The sequence below is a fragment of the Oncorhynchus keta genome, chromosome 29 (genome assembly GCF_023373465.1).
Source record: "Oncorhynchus keta strain PuntledgeMale-10-30-2019 chromosome 29, Oket_V2, whole genome shotgun sequence".
Lineage (NCBI taxonomy): Eukaryota > Metazoa > Chordata > Actinopteri > Salmoniformes > Salmonidae > Oncorhynchus > Oncorhynchus keta.
Genome location: NC_068449.1, coordinates 25,467,742 through 25,485,472, shown reverse-complemented (window position 1 = coordinate 25,485,472; position 17,731 = coordinate 25,467,742). Strand labels below are relative to the sequence as shown.

At 42.8% G+C, this 17,731-nt stretch overlaps 1 protein-coding gene across 1 annotated transcript in view; it reads left to right on the top strand.

The window, feature by feature from the left end:
• Positions 1 to 1,978: 1,978 nt before the first annotated feature.
• LOC118362590 (estrogen receptor beta) overlaps positions 1,979 to 17,731 on the top strand; it is a 31,510-nt gene continuing 15,757 nt past the window's right edge. Inside the window, 1 exon segment of the mRNA XM_035743026.2 lies at positions 1,979 to 2,294. Coding sequence (XP_035598919.2) covers positions 2,256 to 2,294 — 39 coding nt within the window. The 5' untranslated portion in view covers positions 1,979 to 2,255.

Below are 17,731 nucleotides of genomic sequence, written 5' to 3'. Positions count from 1 at the left end.
GGAACTCGTAGAAAGTGTTAGAGCAAAGGACAGACGATTTTTACGTGCTACACCCTTCAAGACTTGGCAGTCCCATTCTGTGAGTTTGTATGCCCTACCACTTCGTTGTTGCGCCTAGACAATTACACTTCACAGTAACAGCACTTACAGTTGACAGGGGAAGCTCTAACAGGGCAGAAATTTGCAACTGACTTGTTGCAAAGGTGGCATCCTATGACGGTGCCACGTTCAAAGTTTTTTAATTTACATTTTTTAAATTTTACCTTTATTTAACCAAGTCAGTTAAGAACATATTCTTATTTTCAATGACGGCCTGGGAACATTGGGTTAACTGCCTGTTCAGGGGCAGAACGACAGATTTGTACCTTGTCGGCTCGGGGGTTTGAACTCACAACCTTCCGGTTACTAGTCCAACGCTCTAACCACTAGGCTACGCTGCCGCCCCCCAAGTCACTGAGCTCTTCAGGAAGACCATTCTTCCGCCAATGTTTTCTATGGAGATTGCATGGCGATGTGCTAGATTTTATACACCTGTCAACAATGGGTGTGCTTTTTTTTTTGCATTCTTGTTGAAATGAAACAGTGGCCAAAGGGACAATCCTGTTTAAGAGATGATGATTACGCTGAGTTCTGGCTCTTGTCCAATTAACAAGCTTAAGGCCAATTCATCTTGATTAAATGTCAATGCACTCTCGATTAGTTATGGCAAACAATAGTATTCTGGTGAGGACTATTAATATTAGGACAACAGATACGTGCGCACCACTGCAGTGTATGAAACAGCGGCTCAGATTAGAGAGGGTGTGGTCTGTGACATCAGCAAACGTTTAAACCTAGTGCTTTCAGAACAGATGAACTTGGCAAAAAGAAGTAACAAATGAATGACCCAATGGAGCAGTTATATTTTATCCATAACAATATTCTCTTTTCTGCATGCCTACGTCAGCAATGTAAATTATAGTCCACATCGTGACATACACTGAGTGTACAAAACATTAGGAACTTCCTAATATTGAGTTGCACCCTCCTTTTGCAGTCAGAACAGCCTCAATTTGTCATGGCATGGACTCTATAAACGGTGTCAAAAACGTTCCACAGGGATGCTGGTCCATGTTGACTCAAATGCTTCCCACAATTGTATCAAGTCAGCTGGATGTCCTTTAGGTGGTGGACCATTCTTGAAATCCAAGGGAAACTACTACTGCAGTGGTTCCTATTTATTTTTCATATTTTTGAAGAAACTCATTCCGGCTTTAAACGTACTCTTGTAAGTTGTAATAAGTTGTAATAGTAGAATGCACAAGGTGCAATTTCAAAATTGGGTAGTGCATCACCAATTCCTCTTGTCATGTTAGCATACCTTACTTAGAGAGCTATTTATAACTTATCAGAAATGTCCAGATCAACTAGCCCATATCAGCTAACGTTTTTTTATTTTTTATCCCATAGATATTGTTGTAATTTTACTGTAATGTTACTCAAATATCACATGAATACACCTTAGATATGGCAAAATGTATAGAATTGCAGGAAATAAGCTTTCAACCTGCAAAATTATCTGCACCAACAACAAGGGTGTGAACAGTTTGAGAAGGATGTGAACAGTTTGTATCCTGAACAGTGCTCAGGCCAAGGGTGAAAAAGTTTGGGAACCCTTGTACTACCATAACTGGTTCAAAGGCACTTAAATATTTTGTCTTGCCCATTGTCTCAAGGCTTAAAAATCCTTATTTAACCTGTCTCCTCCCCTTCATCAACACTGATTGAAGTGGATTTAACAAGTGACATCAATAAGGGATCACAGTTTTCATATGGATTCACCTGGTCAGTCTATGTCATGGAAAGAACAGGTGTTTCTAATGTTTTGTACACTCCATATACTGTAGCTACACCGCTCTGAGACCACCATCCACGTGGAATGCACAGCCCGAACGCACACCTACAGTACCTCCCCACAATTCCCAACAAAGGCTTCTTCTCTGTTACGCGTCCTCAATTCATTTGGATGTGTTGACAGATGGTGAAATGTGTTTGAGCTAGGCTATGAAAGTCAACGGTCCAATATTCTAGAACACTGCTGCGCGCACGCGTACATGTTTTGGACTATAATAAACTTAGGCTGCGTCGCCGTTTCTTTTTCTGTTTTCTCTAGTTGTGCGAGTGTGCTCTAAGGTAACTCCACCGTAAGCGCTGCAACCCTAGGCAGCTGGCACTTGGCTCAATTCACCGACTGGGAAAGAGGTCCCCGTCCACTGATGACAGGCTTGGCAGCAGATCAAACTACAAAGTGGCAGGTTGGTTTAATCAAACTATTGTTTGTATCCTATTGGCGTATTTGAAATTGAGAAACAAAGTGAAAGTAAAAAGCTGAACATGATTGTATATAAGTGACAGCTAGATTATGTTGAAAAAGTTACTCACATAATTGTCATAGGCCTATATGAAATTACTAGCTAGTCTTTTACACTTTAATAGCGTCACTGTGTTAAAGCGTTGTAAAATATTTTCTTTGATGTGTGATTTGGTAGAGTATCCAAGGCTATATTATTTCAAATCTATAACTCGTATTGTGCTCTGTGGATATCCTTAGCCTACTGTCATTTCGTTTCGGCTGCAGTTGTGATTTAGATTAACAGTAGTTTAAGATTTTATATACTACAGATTTGGTGACAGACATATAACAGAGCTGGACTCATCAAGTTGAATTACAAGCTATATTATGCTATATGCTTGGCACACATTATTATATTTCACTTGAAATATCGGTAGCCTATATACTGTAGGCTACTCAGTGACACAGTAGCCTAGGCATTATTGCATACCCTTTTATAATGTAATGAATGTATTATTACTGCCGTAGTTGACCATTACAAACATTCCAGTGCTATAATTTTGAAACACTTTAAATAGCAAATTGATCTAGACTTCCACGAAAAGAAACACATGAGCAATTTGAGAAACAACAAGAGGCATGTAAACTTAGCAAAGGCTTTAAAGAGGCATGCAATCTAGGATAATCAGAGGTTGAGAAGTGATATTTGGACAGTTGGGTTTGTCCGTGGGAGATAACATAGGTTGATAATATTAAGGTGATAAGAGACTCATACCCTTATTATGGCTGCCTGCCTGCTCCCTTCCTCATTTAGAAAAGAACCCTGCCCAGATTGTGTGAAATAGAGGATGAATGGCTAGACTGGTTGTTTGCTTTGGTTGATTACCAGCAGAAGATCGCATTTAAATGTACAGATAGATTTGGATTTGGTATGGTTGTAAAAAAATATATATAGATTGAAAAATATATATATATTACCCACCAAAAATATTTGGTATTTGGTATGGATTTCAGATACAGAGGGGCAGAACAATTGTTCCCTCACTAACAAGCAATTATAAGCTAATATTAGGCAAGTGTTAGCCTATTTAACCCTGGCTTGCATGCATCACATCACACCCATGACCAAAATGACAGCAAGTGCCTTTTTGTTGCTAGTGTTTATCTTATTTACACTGTTTTAAAACATATTTTTATGCACCCAAATGATATTCCCAATTCTCATCATCACATAAACAAAAATGGTCATATCAAAAATCAAACATGATTTACATTTGGCAATCTCCTCTGATAGCCTTGACACTGCTCACAGTGTAATAATAATCTTACTGTTACTGTGGGTTACTCTCCTTTCTACTTACAAATAACTTGACTGTGGGGGAGCTATGTGTGGGGGATGTCCTGTCATGTACAAAAATAATAACCCAACTGTGCATCCCCTTCCGTCCTCCTGCATTTCAACCACTTGAAACACATTCCGTTGGCAAGCACCTAAAACACACCAAGGTCACAGTTTCAAAAGACTGTCTTAGTTTGTACATTATCCAAAAACTAATACACCATGTTACTAAAACATGCCTCCATGCAGTAATCAAACGCAGCCCTCACTGCAGACACACACGGGCACACAGCTACACACTCAGTCACTGGCAGTCATGCACATAAGGGCTGCTGTAGGAGTGTGTTGCGCTGCGCAGCCAGCTTTAGGCGTCAGGTTTCAATTTAAACCTCACACACTACTACAACATGCCCATCAGGGATAGTACTGTACATGCCAATGTGTTTACAAAGAACCTCTTTAGTCGTGGTGTTACATTATATGGTTGTCCATAACAGCTTGTCCTCCATTGCAGATGTTATCTCCTTTTCCATTCAGCTGTAAGCACAGTGGCTAGGAAAAACTCCCTAGAAGGCAGGAACCTAGGAAGAAACCTAGAGAGGAACCAGGTTCTGAGGAATAAATGATCACAGGGCAATTTGAGGGAGGACACCAATAAACCATGTAGAAACCATCATTCAGAAGGGTTTACCATGTACAATCCAGGTCTATGTGGTTGATGTTTGAGTGGTGAGGCATAGCTGGTGTTATTTGGAGCTGGGTGGTTAAGCGGTGAGTAGTTGAGCTAGCTGCTACAGCACAGAGGTACAGTACAGTGGGGAAGGCTCTGGTGCGAGCCAGGTGTAGGAGCTCCAGTGACAGGTGACAGGTAAATTACCTCCAAGCTCTAGGTGCCATAATCAGCCTGTCTGCTCCACTCAACTGCACTCTGCTCGGCTCCACTCTCACAAGAGTTTTTACTCTACCAAAAGCAGCCCCTCAACTCCTCCTCCCGTGTAATTTGCTTACAAGGCTCGTTTTCTCTCCCTCCTTCAAATTGAGACAAGTCTTTTCTTGAGCGCTTACTTGTCAGTATTGAGGGAGAGCGAATGGAGGCTAAATGGGGCTGCTGTAGCTCTTTGTGTGGAGGTATGTGTCCCTGGCTCTTTGCCTCCATCTGAGAGGGAACGATGTGGGAGCATGGCTGACTTAATCATTCTGCTTTAATCACTCTCTCAATCACTATCTCCTCCACATTGTCTGACCAACATAGTCTGGAAATGTTCTAGAATGCAATCTTCTTAATGGATTCTTTTCTTCTTTTTTTTCCGAATTCACAATGCTTTTTCATTACGATTGACATTAGTCCAACTGGTACAGTATTCTAAAGGCACTAACACTGAGGAAATGAGTGAATCATTGCTGACCTTTGTTCTCAGTGAATAATGGCAAAGGGCTCCTGAACCGCGCTTTGATCTTAATTCTATCGAAACTGGTGGTGGGGGGAGTGTGCAATGAAAATATTCATTTTCTGATGTTCAATCTCTCATTAGCAGCTAGAGAGAGAGCCCTGTACATGAAACTACCTATCACTGAACAGTACCATTGTTTACAGGATAGGGGAGACCAGGGGTTGGTAGTCACACAGGTTGGTTGTCATTGTGTTTATTACTCAAAATCCAGGGGGGCTATGCAATAACTGTACAGATAAAAATGTGCGTCCTCTATAGGAGAGGTCATCCATGTGGCCAATTCAAGTCAGGATCACAAAATATGGAGGTGAGAGGAATATTAGCATTTTTCATGGGTGAAAGTAAATATGAATGTTATTTCTTTAATAAATAGTTGTATTCTGTGGGTATCCATAAACAATTACTGTTATTGAAAAGAGGAAAGGAGAGCTTTATTTGGGGGGCTGTCACATTGATGTTGGAGTTGCCTGTCACAATCTGATAATGAATCCTCATTGTAACAATGTATCCAGAAAGCTAAATATATTTTCCAGATGTTGAAAAGATGACTATGTTTCACAAGTTTGGACAGCACAGCACAGTACAGTCCAGTAGTTGAATTTAGCAGAGTACAGATCTGCGCACAGGGCCAGCTTAATGAAAGGGCTTATACGGGCCCAGGAGCGAAAAGCCACAGGAGCCCACTCTCAATGTTCAAAATACACCAGAGAGCATAATTTAGCCACACAGGATCAATATTTTCTAAAAAATAAAAGTGGATTAAGGTTTATCACACGCACATACAGGTAACTGCCAAACTAAAGGAAACACCAACATAAAGTGCCCTAATAGGACATTGGGCAACCGCGAGCTGCCAGGACAGCTTCAATACGCCTTGGAATAGATTCTACAAGTAGACAGCAACCATCCAGGAAAATGCACCCCACACTATAATATATACTTTGTATCATCATTTACTCAAGTGTTTCCTTTATTTTGGCAGTTACCAGTATGCTTACAGTTGGCAGGGGTGCTTGTGTTGTGTTAATATATATATTTTTTACATTTTAGATAGGCCAGTTGAGAACAAGTTCTCATTTACAACTGCGACCTGGCCAAGATAGAGCAAAGCAGTGCAACACAAACAACACAGAGTTACACATGGGATAAACAAATGTACAGTCAATGACACAATAGAAAAGTCTATATACAGTGTGTGCAAATGTAGTAAGATTAGGGAGGTAAGGCAATAAATAGGCTATAGTGGCGAAATAATTACAATTTAGCAATTAAACACTGGAGTGGTAGATGTGCAGAAGATGAATGTGCAAGTAGAGATACTGGGGTGCAAAGGAGCAAAAAAATAAATAACAACATGGTGATGAGGTAGTTGGTTGGGCTATTTACAGATGGGCTATGTACAGGTGCAATGATCGGTAAGCTGCTCTGACAGCTGATGCTTAAAGTTAGTGAGGGAGATATAAGTCTCCAGCTTCAGTGATTTTTGCCATTTGTTCCAGTTATTGGCAGCCGAGAACTGGAAGGAAAGGCGGCCAAAGTAGGAGTTGGCTTTGGGGGTGACCAGTGAAATATACCTGCTGGAATGCGTGCTACGGGTGGGTGCTGCTATGGTTACCAGTGAGCTGAGATAAGGCGGGGCTTTACCTAGCAAAGACTTATAGATGACCTGGGGACAGTGGGTTTGGCAACGAATATGAAGCGAGGGCCAGCCAATGAGAGCATACAGGTCGCAGTGGTGGGTAGTATATGGGGCTTTGGTGACAAAACGGATGGCATTGTGATAGACTACATCCAATTTGCTGAGGCTATTTTGTAAATGATCCTGCCGAAGTCAAGAATCGGTAGGATAGTCAGTTTTGCCTAGGGTATATTTCACAGCATGAGTGAAGGATGCTTTGTTGCGAAATAGGAAGCCGATTCTAGATTTAATTTTGGATTGGAGTTGCTTAATGTGAGTCTGGAAGGAGAGTGTACAGTCTAACCAGACACCTAGGTATTTGTAGTTGTCCACATATTCTAAGTCAGAACCTTTCAGAGTAGTGATGCTAGATGGGCGGGCAAGTGCGGGCAGTGATCGGTTGAAGAGCATGCATTTAGTTCTGCTTGCTTTTAAGAGCAGTTGGAGGCCACGGAGGGAGTGTTGTATGGCATTGAAGCACGTCTGGAGGTTTGTTAACACAGTGTCCAAAGATGGGCCATGAAATTTCTATAGGATTGAGGTCAGGGCTTTGTGATGGCCACTACAATACCTTGACTTTGTTGTCCTTAAGCCATTTTGCCACAATTTTGGAAGTATGCTTGGGGTCATTGTCCATTTGGAAGACCCATTTGCGACGAAGCTTTAACTTCCTAACTGATGTCTTGAGATGTTGCTTCAATATATCCACATAATTTTCCTCACTCGTGATGCTATCTATTTTGTGAAGTGCACCAGTCCCTCCTGCAGCAAAGCACCCCCACAACATGATGCTGCCACCACCGTGCTTCATGGTTGAGATGGTGTTCTTCAGCTTGCAAGCCTCCCCCTTTTTCCTCCAAACATAACGATGGTTATTATGGCCAAACAGTTCTATTTTTGTTTCATCAGACCAGAGGACATTTCTCCAAAAAGTCTGATCTGTGTCCCCATTGTCACGACATCTGCCGAAGTCGGCTCCTCTCCTTGTTCGGTCGATGTCACCGGCTTTCTAGCCATCGCCGCTCCATTTTTCATGTATCCATTTGTTTTGTCTTGTTCCATGCACAACTGGTTTTCATTCCGCAATCAATTCATATGTATTTATTCCTCTGTTCCCCATCATGTCTTTGTGTAGGATTGTTGGTGTTACGTGTATTTTGATATTGTGGATATTGTTACGTGCATTACTTTTTGTCTATGTTCCGTGTTTTGGGCACATTTTATGTTATTTTGTGCTTTCATTTTGACCGGAATAAAAAGTGTGCCTGTTCACTACACTCTGCTCTCCTGCACCTGACTTCGCCTCCGATACACACTCCTAACAGAATCCTACACCAACCATGGAGTCAGCAGGAGCAGGTACCCTGGTCAGAGGAGTCCAGGAACACGTCCAGGAACACGCGGCTATGCTACATCATCTCGGTGGCATGATGGATCGCGTTGTCCAGACAATGGACCGCTGAGAGAAACAGGAAGTCTCTCCAGCGCCTCGACCTGCTCAACCAGGGTTATCTCTACACGTCCCGTCCGGATCCAGCTCCAGTGGAATACGTCTCTCCCTTCCCAGGGAGTATGATGGGACGGCCGCACAGTGCCAGGGGTTTCTTTTACAACTGGACCTATACCTGGCCACTGTTCACCCAGCTCCCTCAGGAAGGGAGAGAGTATCCACCCTCATCTCATGCCTCTCGGGCAGAGCTCTGGAGTTGGCAAACGCCGTGCGGGGGGAGGAAGACGCTGTGTTGGACCACTTCAAGGAGGTTACCCGCCGTTTCCGGGCCGTCTTTGACCATCCGCCCGAAGGTAGAGCGGCGGGTGAACGACTCTTCCATTTGAGACAGGGGACGATGAGTGCACAGGATTTTGCGCTGGAGTTCCGGGACCTTGGCCACCGGAGCAGGATGGAACAACAGGGCCCTTATCGACCACTATCAATGCAGCTTACGTGAGGACGTCCGACGGGAGTTGGCCTGCAGGGATGCTACCACCACCTTTGACCAACTGGTGGATATGTCCATCTGGTTGGATAACCTGCTGGTCATCCGTGGACGTCCTGAAGGGGCTCTGTCGGTTCCATTTCCCAGCACTTCCACTTCCCAGCACTTCCACTCCATGGAGTTGTGAGGGGCTGTGCATAGGGAGGCTGGAGGAGGGGCCTTCACGTGCACCATCTGTGGCCGCAGAGGGCACACTGCCGGTCGGTGCCGGGTTGGTCCCTCTGGAAGCCGAGGCAGCAGGCAGGGCACTCTAACGTCACCCCAGGTGAGTATGCACCACTCTCATCCAGAGTCCTCTGTTGTCCACCTGTTTGTACCGGTTTGTTTCCCTGAGTTCTCCCCGCATTCCCAGCATAAGGCGCTTGTCGATTCAGACGCAGCTTGGAATTTTATTGACAGAGCATTAGCACTTAGTTTAGGGATCCCCATTATTCCTGTGGATAGACCTTTTCCGGTTCACGCTCTGGATAGTCAACCATTAGGGTCCGGGTGAATCAGGGAGGCCACCATCTCCCTGGCCATGGAGACGCAGGAGTTTCACGATGAGAGAATCAGTCTCTTTCTCATTGACTCTCCTACGTTTCCCATGGTACTAGGCCTTCCCTGGTTGGCTCGTCATAACCCCACCATTTCCTGGCAACAGAGGGCTCTCACGGGGTGGTCGCGAGAGTGCTCGGGGAGGTGTGTAGGGGTTTCCATTGGTGCTACCACGGTGGAAAGTCCAGACCAGGTCTCCACCATGTGCATTCCCTTAGAATATGCCGATTTGGCTCTCGCCTTCTGTAAGAAGAAGGCGACTCAATTACCACCCCATTGACTGGGGGATTGTAGACACTGTACCCAGGAGTCACGTGTATCCCCTGTCGCAAGCGGAGATGGTGGCTATGGAGACATATGTTTCTGAATCCCTGCGTCAGGGGTACATTCGGTCCTCCACTTCACCCACCTCCTCGAGTTTCTTTTTTGTGAAGAAGAAGGATGGAGGTCTGCGCCCGTGCATTGATTATAGAGGTCTCAATCAAATCAAGGTGAGGTACAGTTATCCGCTACCTCTCATCGCCAAGGCGATTGAGTCAATGCACGGGGAGTGCTTCTTCACTCAACTGGATCTCAGGAGTACGTACATTCTGGTGCGTATCCGAGAGGGAGACGAGTGGAAGACGGTGGCAATATGAGTACCTTGTCATGCCGTACGGGTTGATGAATGCTCCATCAGTCTTCCAATCCTTTGTAGATGAGATTTTCAGCGACCTACACGGGCAGGGTGTAGTGGTGTATATCGATGACATTCTGATATACTCCGCTACATGCGCTGAGCATGTGTCCTTGGTGCGCAAGGTACTTGGACGACTGTTGGACCTGTACATCAAGGCTGAGAAAGGCCTGTTCTTTCATCAGTCTGTCTCCTTCCTGAGGTATCGCATTTCCACCTCAGGGGTGGAGATGGAGAGTGACTGCATAGCAGCCGTGCGTAATTTACTTTTGTACCTGTTTCCTCCAGCATCTTCACAAGGTCCTTTGCTGTTGTTCTGGGATTGATTTGCACTTTTCGCACCAAAGTACGTTCATCTCTAGGAGACAGAACGCGTCTCCTTCCTGAGCGGTATGACGGCTGCGTGGTTCCATGGTGTTTCTACTTGCGTACTATTGTTTGTACAGATGAACGTGGTACCTTCAGGCTTTTGGAAATTGCTCCCAAGGATGAACCAGACTTGTGGAGATCTATAATTTTTAGCTGATTTCTTTAGATTTTTCCATGATTTTCCCATGATGTCAAGCAAAGAGGCACTGAGTTTGAAGGTAGGCCTTGAAATACATCCACAGGTACACCTCCAATTGACTCAAATTATGTCAATTAGCCTATCAGAAGCTTCTAAAGCAATGACATCATTTTCTGGAATTTTCCAAGCTGTTTAAAGGCACACAACTTAGTGTATGTAAACTTCTGACCCACTGGAATTGTGATACAGTGAAATATACGTGAAATCTGTCTGTAAACAATTGTTGGAAAAATTACTTGTGTCATGCACAAAGTAGATGTCCTAACCGACTAGCCAAAACTATAGTTTGTTAACAAGATATTTGTGGAGTGGTTGAAAAACAAGTTTTAATGACTCCAACCTAAGTGTATGTAAACTTCAGACTTCAACTGTATAATCCATAGAAGGGTTTTGGAACCTATTCCCTTAGCAATTTGGGTACACTAGAGATGGCTGCCAGTCCTGATTCGAATTGGAAATGCCATCTATGGGTTATTTTTCTATGGTTGGTTGCTATCAGTTAGTCTTTTGCAAATTTCAAAATACAATCTTGAGAAAAACACAGTTTGGAAAGCAAATGCCTACTGCTGAAAAGAGAAGACTCATCTTTCTGTAGAACCAATAGATTTGATTGTTTCTCAACAACTTGTCACGCCTTGGTCATAGTATTTTGTGTTTTCGTTATATATTTGGTCAGGCCAGGGTGTGACATGGGTTTAAATGTTGTGTTTCATATTGGGGTTTTGTAGGCATTGGGATTGCGGCTGAGTAGGGGTGTAGCATAGGTTTGGCTGCCTGAGGCGGTTCTCAATCAGAATCAGGTGATTCTCGTTGTCTCTGATTGGGAACCATATTTAGGTAGCCGGGGTTTCACTGTGTATTTTGTGGGTGATTGTTCCTGTCTCTGTGTTCGTGTTCACCAGACAGGCTGTATAGGTTTTCACGTTCCATTTGTTGTTTTTGTATATATACAGTTATTTCATGTATCACGATCCTTCATTAAAGAACATGAGTAACTACCACCCCGCATTTTGGTCCGACTCTTCATATGCTTTCTGAACAGGGCTGGTTCTAGGATTTTGAGCCCCTAACTAGCTTTTGATTGTGGGCCTCCCCAACTGAGTAGGGGTAAATGGAAATAAAGAAAAATAATTGGGTAAAGGATCCCCTGGAGGTCAGGGCTCCGTGGCACGTCCCCTGCGTGCCCTCAGTAATAAGGCCCTGACTACCACTGGTGTAAAGAGTGAGACAGGAATGTGCAAACGCTATTTGCATATTGATGGGATACTGAAATATAACTGGTTAAAACATGTTTTTTTTAATTGTTGTTCCACGGACTCCCTAGCCTAGGATTTTTATTACACCCAAATTACGACATGCCGTGTAAGGGCACAGTGAGAAAGACCAAACAAACACATAACAAAACACAGGGTTGAAACCCAAACAAAATAGCGAGGAGTATTTCTAATAAATAACACGCACACAATGATTAACACACGGGAGGAGACCCATAATCATCTGCGCAATCCACAATGGCACGAAAGCCAAAACACACAGCACAGGTACTCACACGCACCAACAGACATTGTAACAATAATTGACAGCACTATGGTGAACAAAGGGCACATATATGCAAATACAATTAGTGGGAATAGGGGCCAGGTGTGCGCAATGAAAGTTCCAGAGGGATCGTGACAGGGTTGTGGGTTCGACTCCCATGGGGGACCCGTATGAAAAAGTATGAAAATGTATGCACTCACTACATTTACTAAAATGTAAAAGGAATGAATAGACCATTTTGGTATTCACATGTGTTTGCAAAGTATTTCAAGAAACTGGAAATCATATCAAGCAAGTATTTTCATATTCCACAATTATCAGATGAACTGTTTTGTACAGATAATTATCAAACTCAAATTACAAATGCTGGTAAACACAAAATGCATTACATTTAAAAAAAAATCACAAAAGTAGTGCACTGGACCTTTACTAGTCCTGTGTTAGCGGGCCAATATAGACATGTGTAGCGTGGGCATTTTCAATATTTTACAGTGCATTCGAAAAGTACTCAGACCCCTTGACTTTTTCCACATTTTGTTACATTACAGTCTTTTTCTAAAATTGATTCATTCGTTTTCCCCCCTCATCAATCTACACACAATACCGCATGATGACAAAGCAAAAACTATCAGTACTCAAGATAAGACCCAGATGCAGACAGTTCGAATCAGAGTGGTTTCTTGACAAAACGGGGCAGGCAAACAACAGGTCAAGGGCAGGCAGAGGTCAGTAATCCAGGGCAGAGTCAGTACGGTACAGTACAGCAGGCAGGCTCGGGGGCAGGGCAGGCAGACTGGTAAAAACCGGAAGAACTAGAAAACAGGGACTAGAGAGATCAGGAGTACCAGAAAAAAACACGCTGGTAGGCTTGACGACACAAGACGAAATGGCAACAGACAAACAGAAAACACAGGGGAGCATTCTTCCATTGACGACCTGAAATCCTCCAAGAATGATCTCCTTTTGAGAACGACTGAGGCAGAGTTGCGCATTAGCACAGTTGAAGATACCATCGCTAGACATGACCAGGTCTTGATACAACTGCAAAAGGACAATGCCTACCTCAAAAACAAGGTAGATCAGATGGAGAACCAGAGTAGACGTATTAATATCCGTGTGGTGGGATTGAAAGAGGACAGCGAGGGCCGTGACCCGGTCCGTTTCTTCACTCAATGGATCCCGGAGGTCCTAGGCATAATCAACTTCACCAAGCCGCTGGAAATTGAATGCGCCCACAGAACATCAGCGCCGAAACCCCGGCCAGATGAGCCCCCACGAGCCGTCCTGATCAGGTTCCTCCGTTTCCAAGACAGAGAGAAGATACTGCAACTCGCAAGAGCCAAAGGGGACATCACCATCGATGGAAAGAGGGTCAGCCTTTTTCCAGATATGAGCGCGGATCTCGCCAGACGCCGCAAGCAGTTCAGACCTGCTGCCAAAGCACTGAAGGAGAAGAACATCACCGGCTACCTCATCCACCCTGCGCGGATGAAAGTTCAGTACAAACGCCGAAGCCATCTCTTCAACACACCGGGAGAAGTGCACACTTTTCTCAAAGAACTGAGCAACGTCTGAGCCAGGACGGTCTCTCTGGGGGATAAAATGCAGTTCGTTTGTTTTCTCTTATCCGGATTGAACTGCTGGTATCTCCCGGTCACTTTAATTGATTTGTACATTTTCAACTAACCGTATCTTCCCGGGGTGAGTTCTATTACATTTACAGGAGGGGTGAGTAGTATTGTGGGTGACTCTGCCTATAGAGCACCCATCCAGCGCTCTGTCCATGGGAGTGGAGAGGGGCTGAGTGGGGATGCCCAGCTCTGACACCAGGATGGTGTCCATGAAACTCTCATCGGCTCCAGAGTCAATAAGTACCCGGAGAGATCTTGACTGGATTTTGACCTACTGATGAGCATGATCTTTTAATGGACAGTTAAACACTTAAGGACCGGTAGTCCCGCATTACAGACAACTCTTAGTGTTAAGTCTGCGTAAACTTTCGGCTGGAGACAATCTAGCTCTGCCGAGTTTCATCGGCTCTCATGGGAACTCGGGTAACCTCGGATTCTCTTGGGAACGTAGATGCCGGGGACTTCCTGGATCCTTGGGCGAGCGAGTGGGACCTGAATCAGACCTCCTCTACCTCCTACGTTCCCATAGTCGCCCATCGATCCAGATGGTCAAGGCGATGAGCGAATCGAGATCCGTAGGCATCTCCCGGGCTGCGAGCTGTAGTTGTACTCTATGCCTTCTGGGAAGTGTTATGAAAATGTGACAGAGAGAATATGTCTGTGAATCATCCAGAGCTTCAACCAAATACAACGCTCAATTGACCTTTATGAATCGTGCTTTGTCCAAATCATTGCTTGTGGTTTGGGTGATTGGTAGCTGCTAGATAACTCTCTTCCCCCTTCCCAGGCATCCTTTGAATGGGGATGTGTTACAGGAATTAAATTCCTCTGTTTTAATACCCAATTAAAATCAAACACTCTGTCAATTCATAAGGATTTGTATGACCCTTATTTGTATAAAATGGACAGAGCCCAGTCTTAAAGTCAACCAGCAGCTTTTATTCACGAGAGTACTGCTCCTTACACATTTTACCACAGGTTATAAACTGAAAATTACATCATTAGTTTTAGTACCAGCCCGTGTCATCTCCGCTCTAGTACAATTGGCTGTATGGTTCTCACATCGTCTCTCCCTATTAAGATGATATATGACCGAGCCTAGGCCAGCTGGTGTAGATAAGCCTTCGAGCCAGTCTGTCTATAAGTTCATTCATTTCTACCATGGTACAGACAGTCATTGTTCTAATTCTTGATTATATTTGCACACATTATATTCAGTACTAAAATTAAAAAGAAAATTCATACATATACAGTAACATAATAGTATTCTGATTAGTCAGTCCTGATTGAAATGTATACATAATTAGTCATCATTGATAAAAATTCCCTTAACAGGATGGGGCTGTCAAGAGTCAATTATCTTAGTCGGTATTCAGAGTAAATTATCCCTTTAAAGATGGTATAGTGCAGGGGTATTCAACTTTCCCTATGAGGTCCAGAGCCTGCTAGTTTTCTGTTCTACCTGATAATTAGTTGCACACACATGGTGTCCCAGGTCTGAATCAGTCCCTGATTAGAGGGAAACAATGAAAAATGCAGTGGAACTGACTTTGAGGTCCAGAGTTAAGTTTGAAGGGTGTAGTGTGTTTGAAACAAGAACACTTACCTCCAGACGGTCAGGAGTTTGAAGTTGTTTTTGCTAAGCATCCAACTTGCTGTTTGCAATGTTTTGGGGGGGATTTTTTCTCTCTCTCACAAAAGTAGTGCACTTGGCCTGTTGCATAAAACATCTTAAGAGGTTAACCTCTTGAAGCTAGGGGGCACTATTTTTATGTTTGGAAAAATAACTTTTCCAAAGTAAACAGTCTATTTCTCAGGACCAGATGCTAGAATATGCATATAATTGACAGATTAGGATAGAAAACACAAAAGTTTCCAAAACTGTCAAAATATTGTCTGTGAGTATAACAGAACTAATATTGCAGGCGCAACCTGAGGAAAATCAAACCAGGAAGTGGCTTCTATTTTGAAAGCTCCATGTTCCATAGCTCCATTTAAAGGGATATCAACCAGATTCATTTTCCTATCGCTTCCTCAAGGTGCCAACAGTCTTTAGACATTGTTTCAGGCTTTTATTTTGAAAAATTAGCGAGAAAGATAGCATTGCGTCAGGTGTTCGCATGAGTTTTGCTCGCGCAACAGAGTTTGGGCAGCCATTGCCTCTCCCTCTCCTACTGATAAAAACAGTTGCGGTAGATATATTATCGATTATATAATTTATAAACAACCTGAGGATTGATTATAAAAAGCGTTTGACATGTTTCTGTGGACATTACGGATATTATTTGGAATTTTCGTCTGCATTGTCGTGACTGCTCTTTCCTTTGGATTTCTGAACATAACGCTCCAAACAAACGGAGGTATTTTGGATATAAAAATAATCTTTATGGAACAAAAGGAACATTTATTGTAGGAGTCTCGTGAGTGAAAACATCCAAAGTTCGTCAAATGTAAACTATTAATTTGATTGCTTTTCTGATTTTCATGACCAAGCTACTTGATGCTAAGTGTACATAATGTTTTGCCGAGCGATCGATAAACGTACACAAACGCTTGGATTGCTTTCATTGTAAAGCATATTTTCTAAATCTGAGACGACAGGTGAATTAACAAAAGGCTAAGCTGTGTTTTGCAATATTGCACTTGTGATTTCATGAATATAAATATTTGTAGTAATATTATTTGAATGTGGTGCTATGCAATTCAGCGGTTGTTGATGACAATTATCCCGCTACATGGATGGGTAGCGTCAAGAAGTTCCCTTAAGTGTTTTACCTAAAGGAATAATTTTATCCATACTGAATGAAGCACTTAAGGGACCTCATCGGCACTAACTTTTTCACTTCATTTAAGGAAGAAATTCGACTTAAAATGTTTGGTGCAACTGACTTAAAGTTAAGGAAACTTTAAAGGAAAATAACAGGGGGGAATTAACATACAATGTTTTATACAACTGGGCCCTGAGCCTTTACTAGTCCTGTATTAGTGAACCAATGTAGTCGTTTTTGCTTTTCGTTTTTTCTGCAGAATGTTCAGCTAGAAATGTATTGATCAAATATGACTGTCAGATAGATTGGAATCGTATAGAAGATTGTGTTCTCTATTTTAATTCTATTTCTATCTTCAACATGCATTTCTAGATACAGCCCTGCCATTAGTTGAAGGCAGCCAATCCAAAAGTTTCTGAAAAGTAGTCACTTCCTGGGATCTGTATTCAAATAGTTTTAAAAAGTTGTTATATTTGGGATATGTATTCAAATAGTTTTAGTCACCCCCAATAGTTTTTTCCTTTCCAGAAAGTATAGTTAAATCTATAGTTATCCCAGGCCTGGCATGGTGTTCTCTCTTGGTAAGAACATTCCATCTTCCAAGTATATAGTCTTATTAACAGAGCTGGCACCATGACCTTTGACATGTGATGCAGTGCTGGGTTTACTATGGACCTCTGCCAGGCTGCAGGTTCAACAACTAGACTGTCTGTCCAAAGACCACACCACTGGATTGCCAGCATTTGACAAAACATCGGGCCGTTCAGACTGTCAATAGTATCCATATCCTCAGCATGTAAACGTAAGTGACTCAGTCCATTCTTATATGTTCTGTATGTTAATTAAAACATATGTATTTGAGATTTTGGGGAAGAAATTTGTTGGAATATTTTTGTCTTACCTTCTAATTTAATATTGATTTAATATTCAAACTGTATGATATATTATTTAAGATGAGTATAAATAAACAACATTTTCCCTACATCTGAATGTTGAGTTCCACAGGCTTGGTCTCATGTTGAGGTTTGTGATGATGTGAAATACAAAAGTGTAGTATGGGCTATAGTTAATTAAATGTAAAGTCCCCATATTTGAGGAACTTATTAGAATTATTTTATTCAACTTATTCTGTAACAAGAACGGTAGCCCATATCTGCAAAAGCAGGATGTCTGCGGAAAGCTGAGTATCTTGGCTATTGATTAGGCCTTCAAATA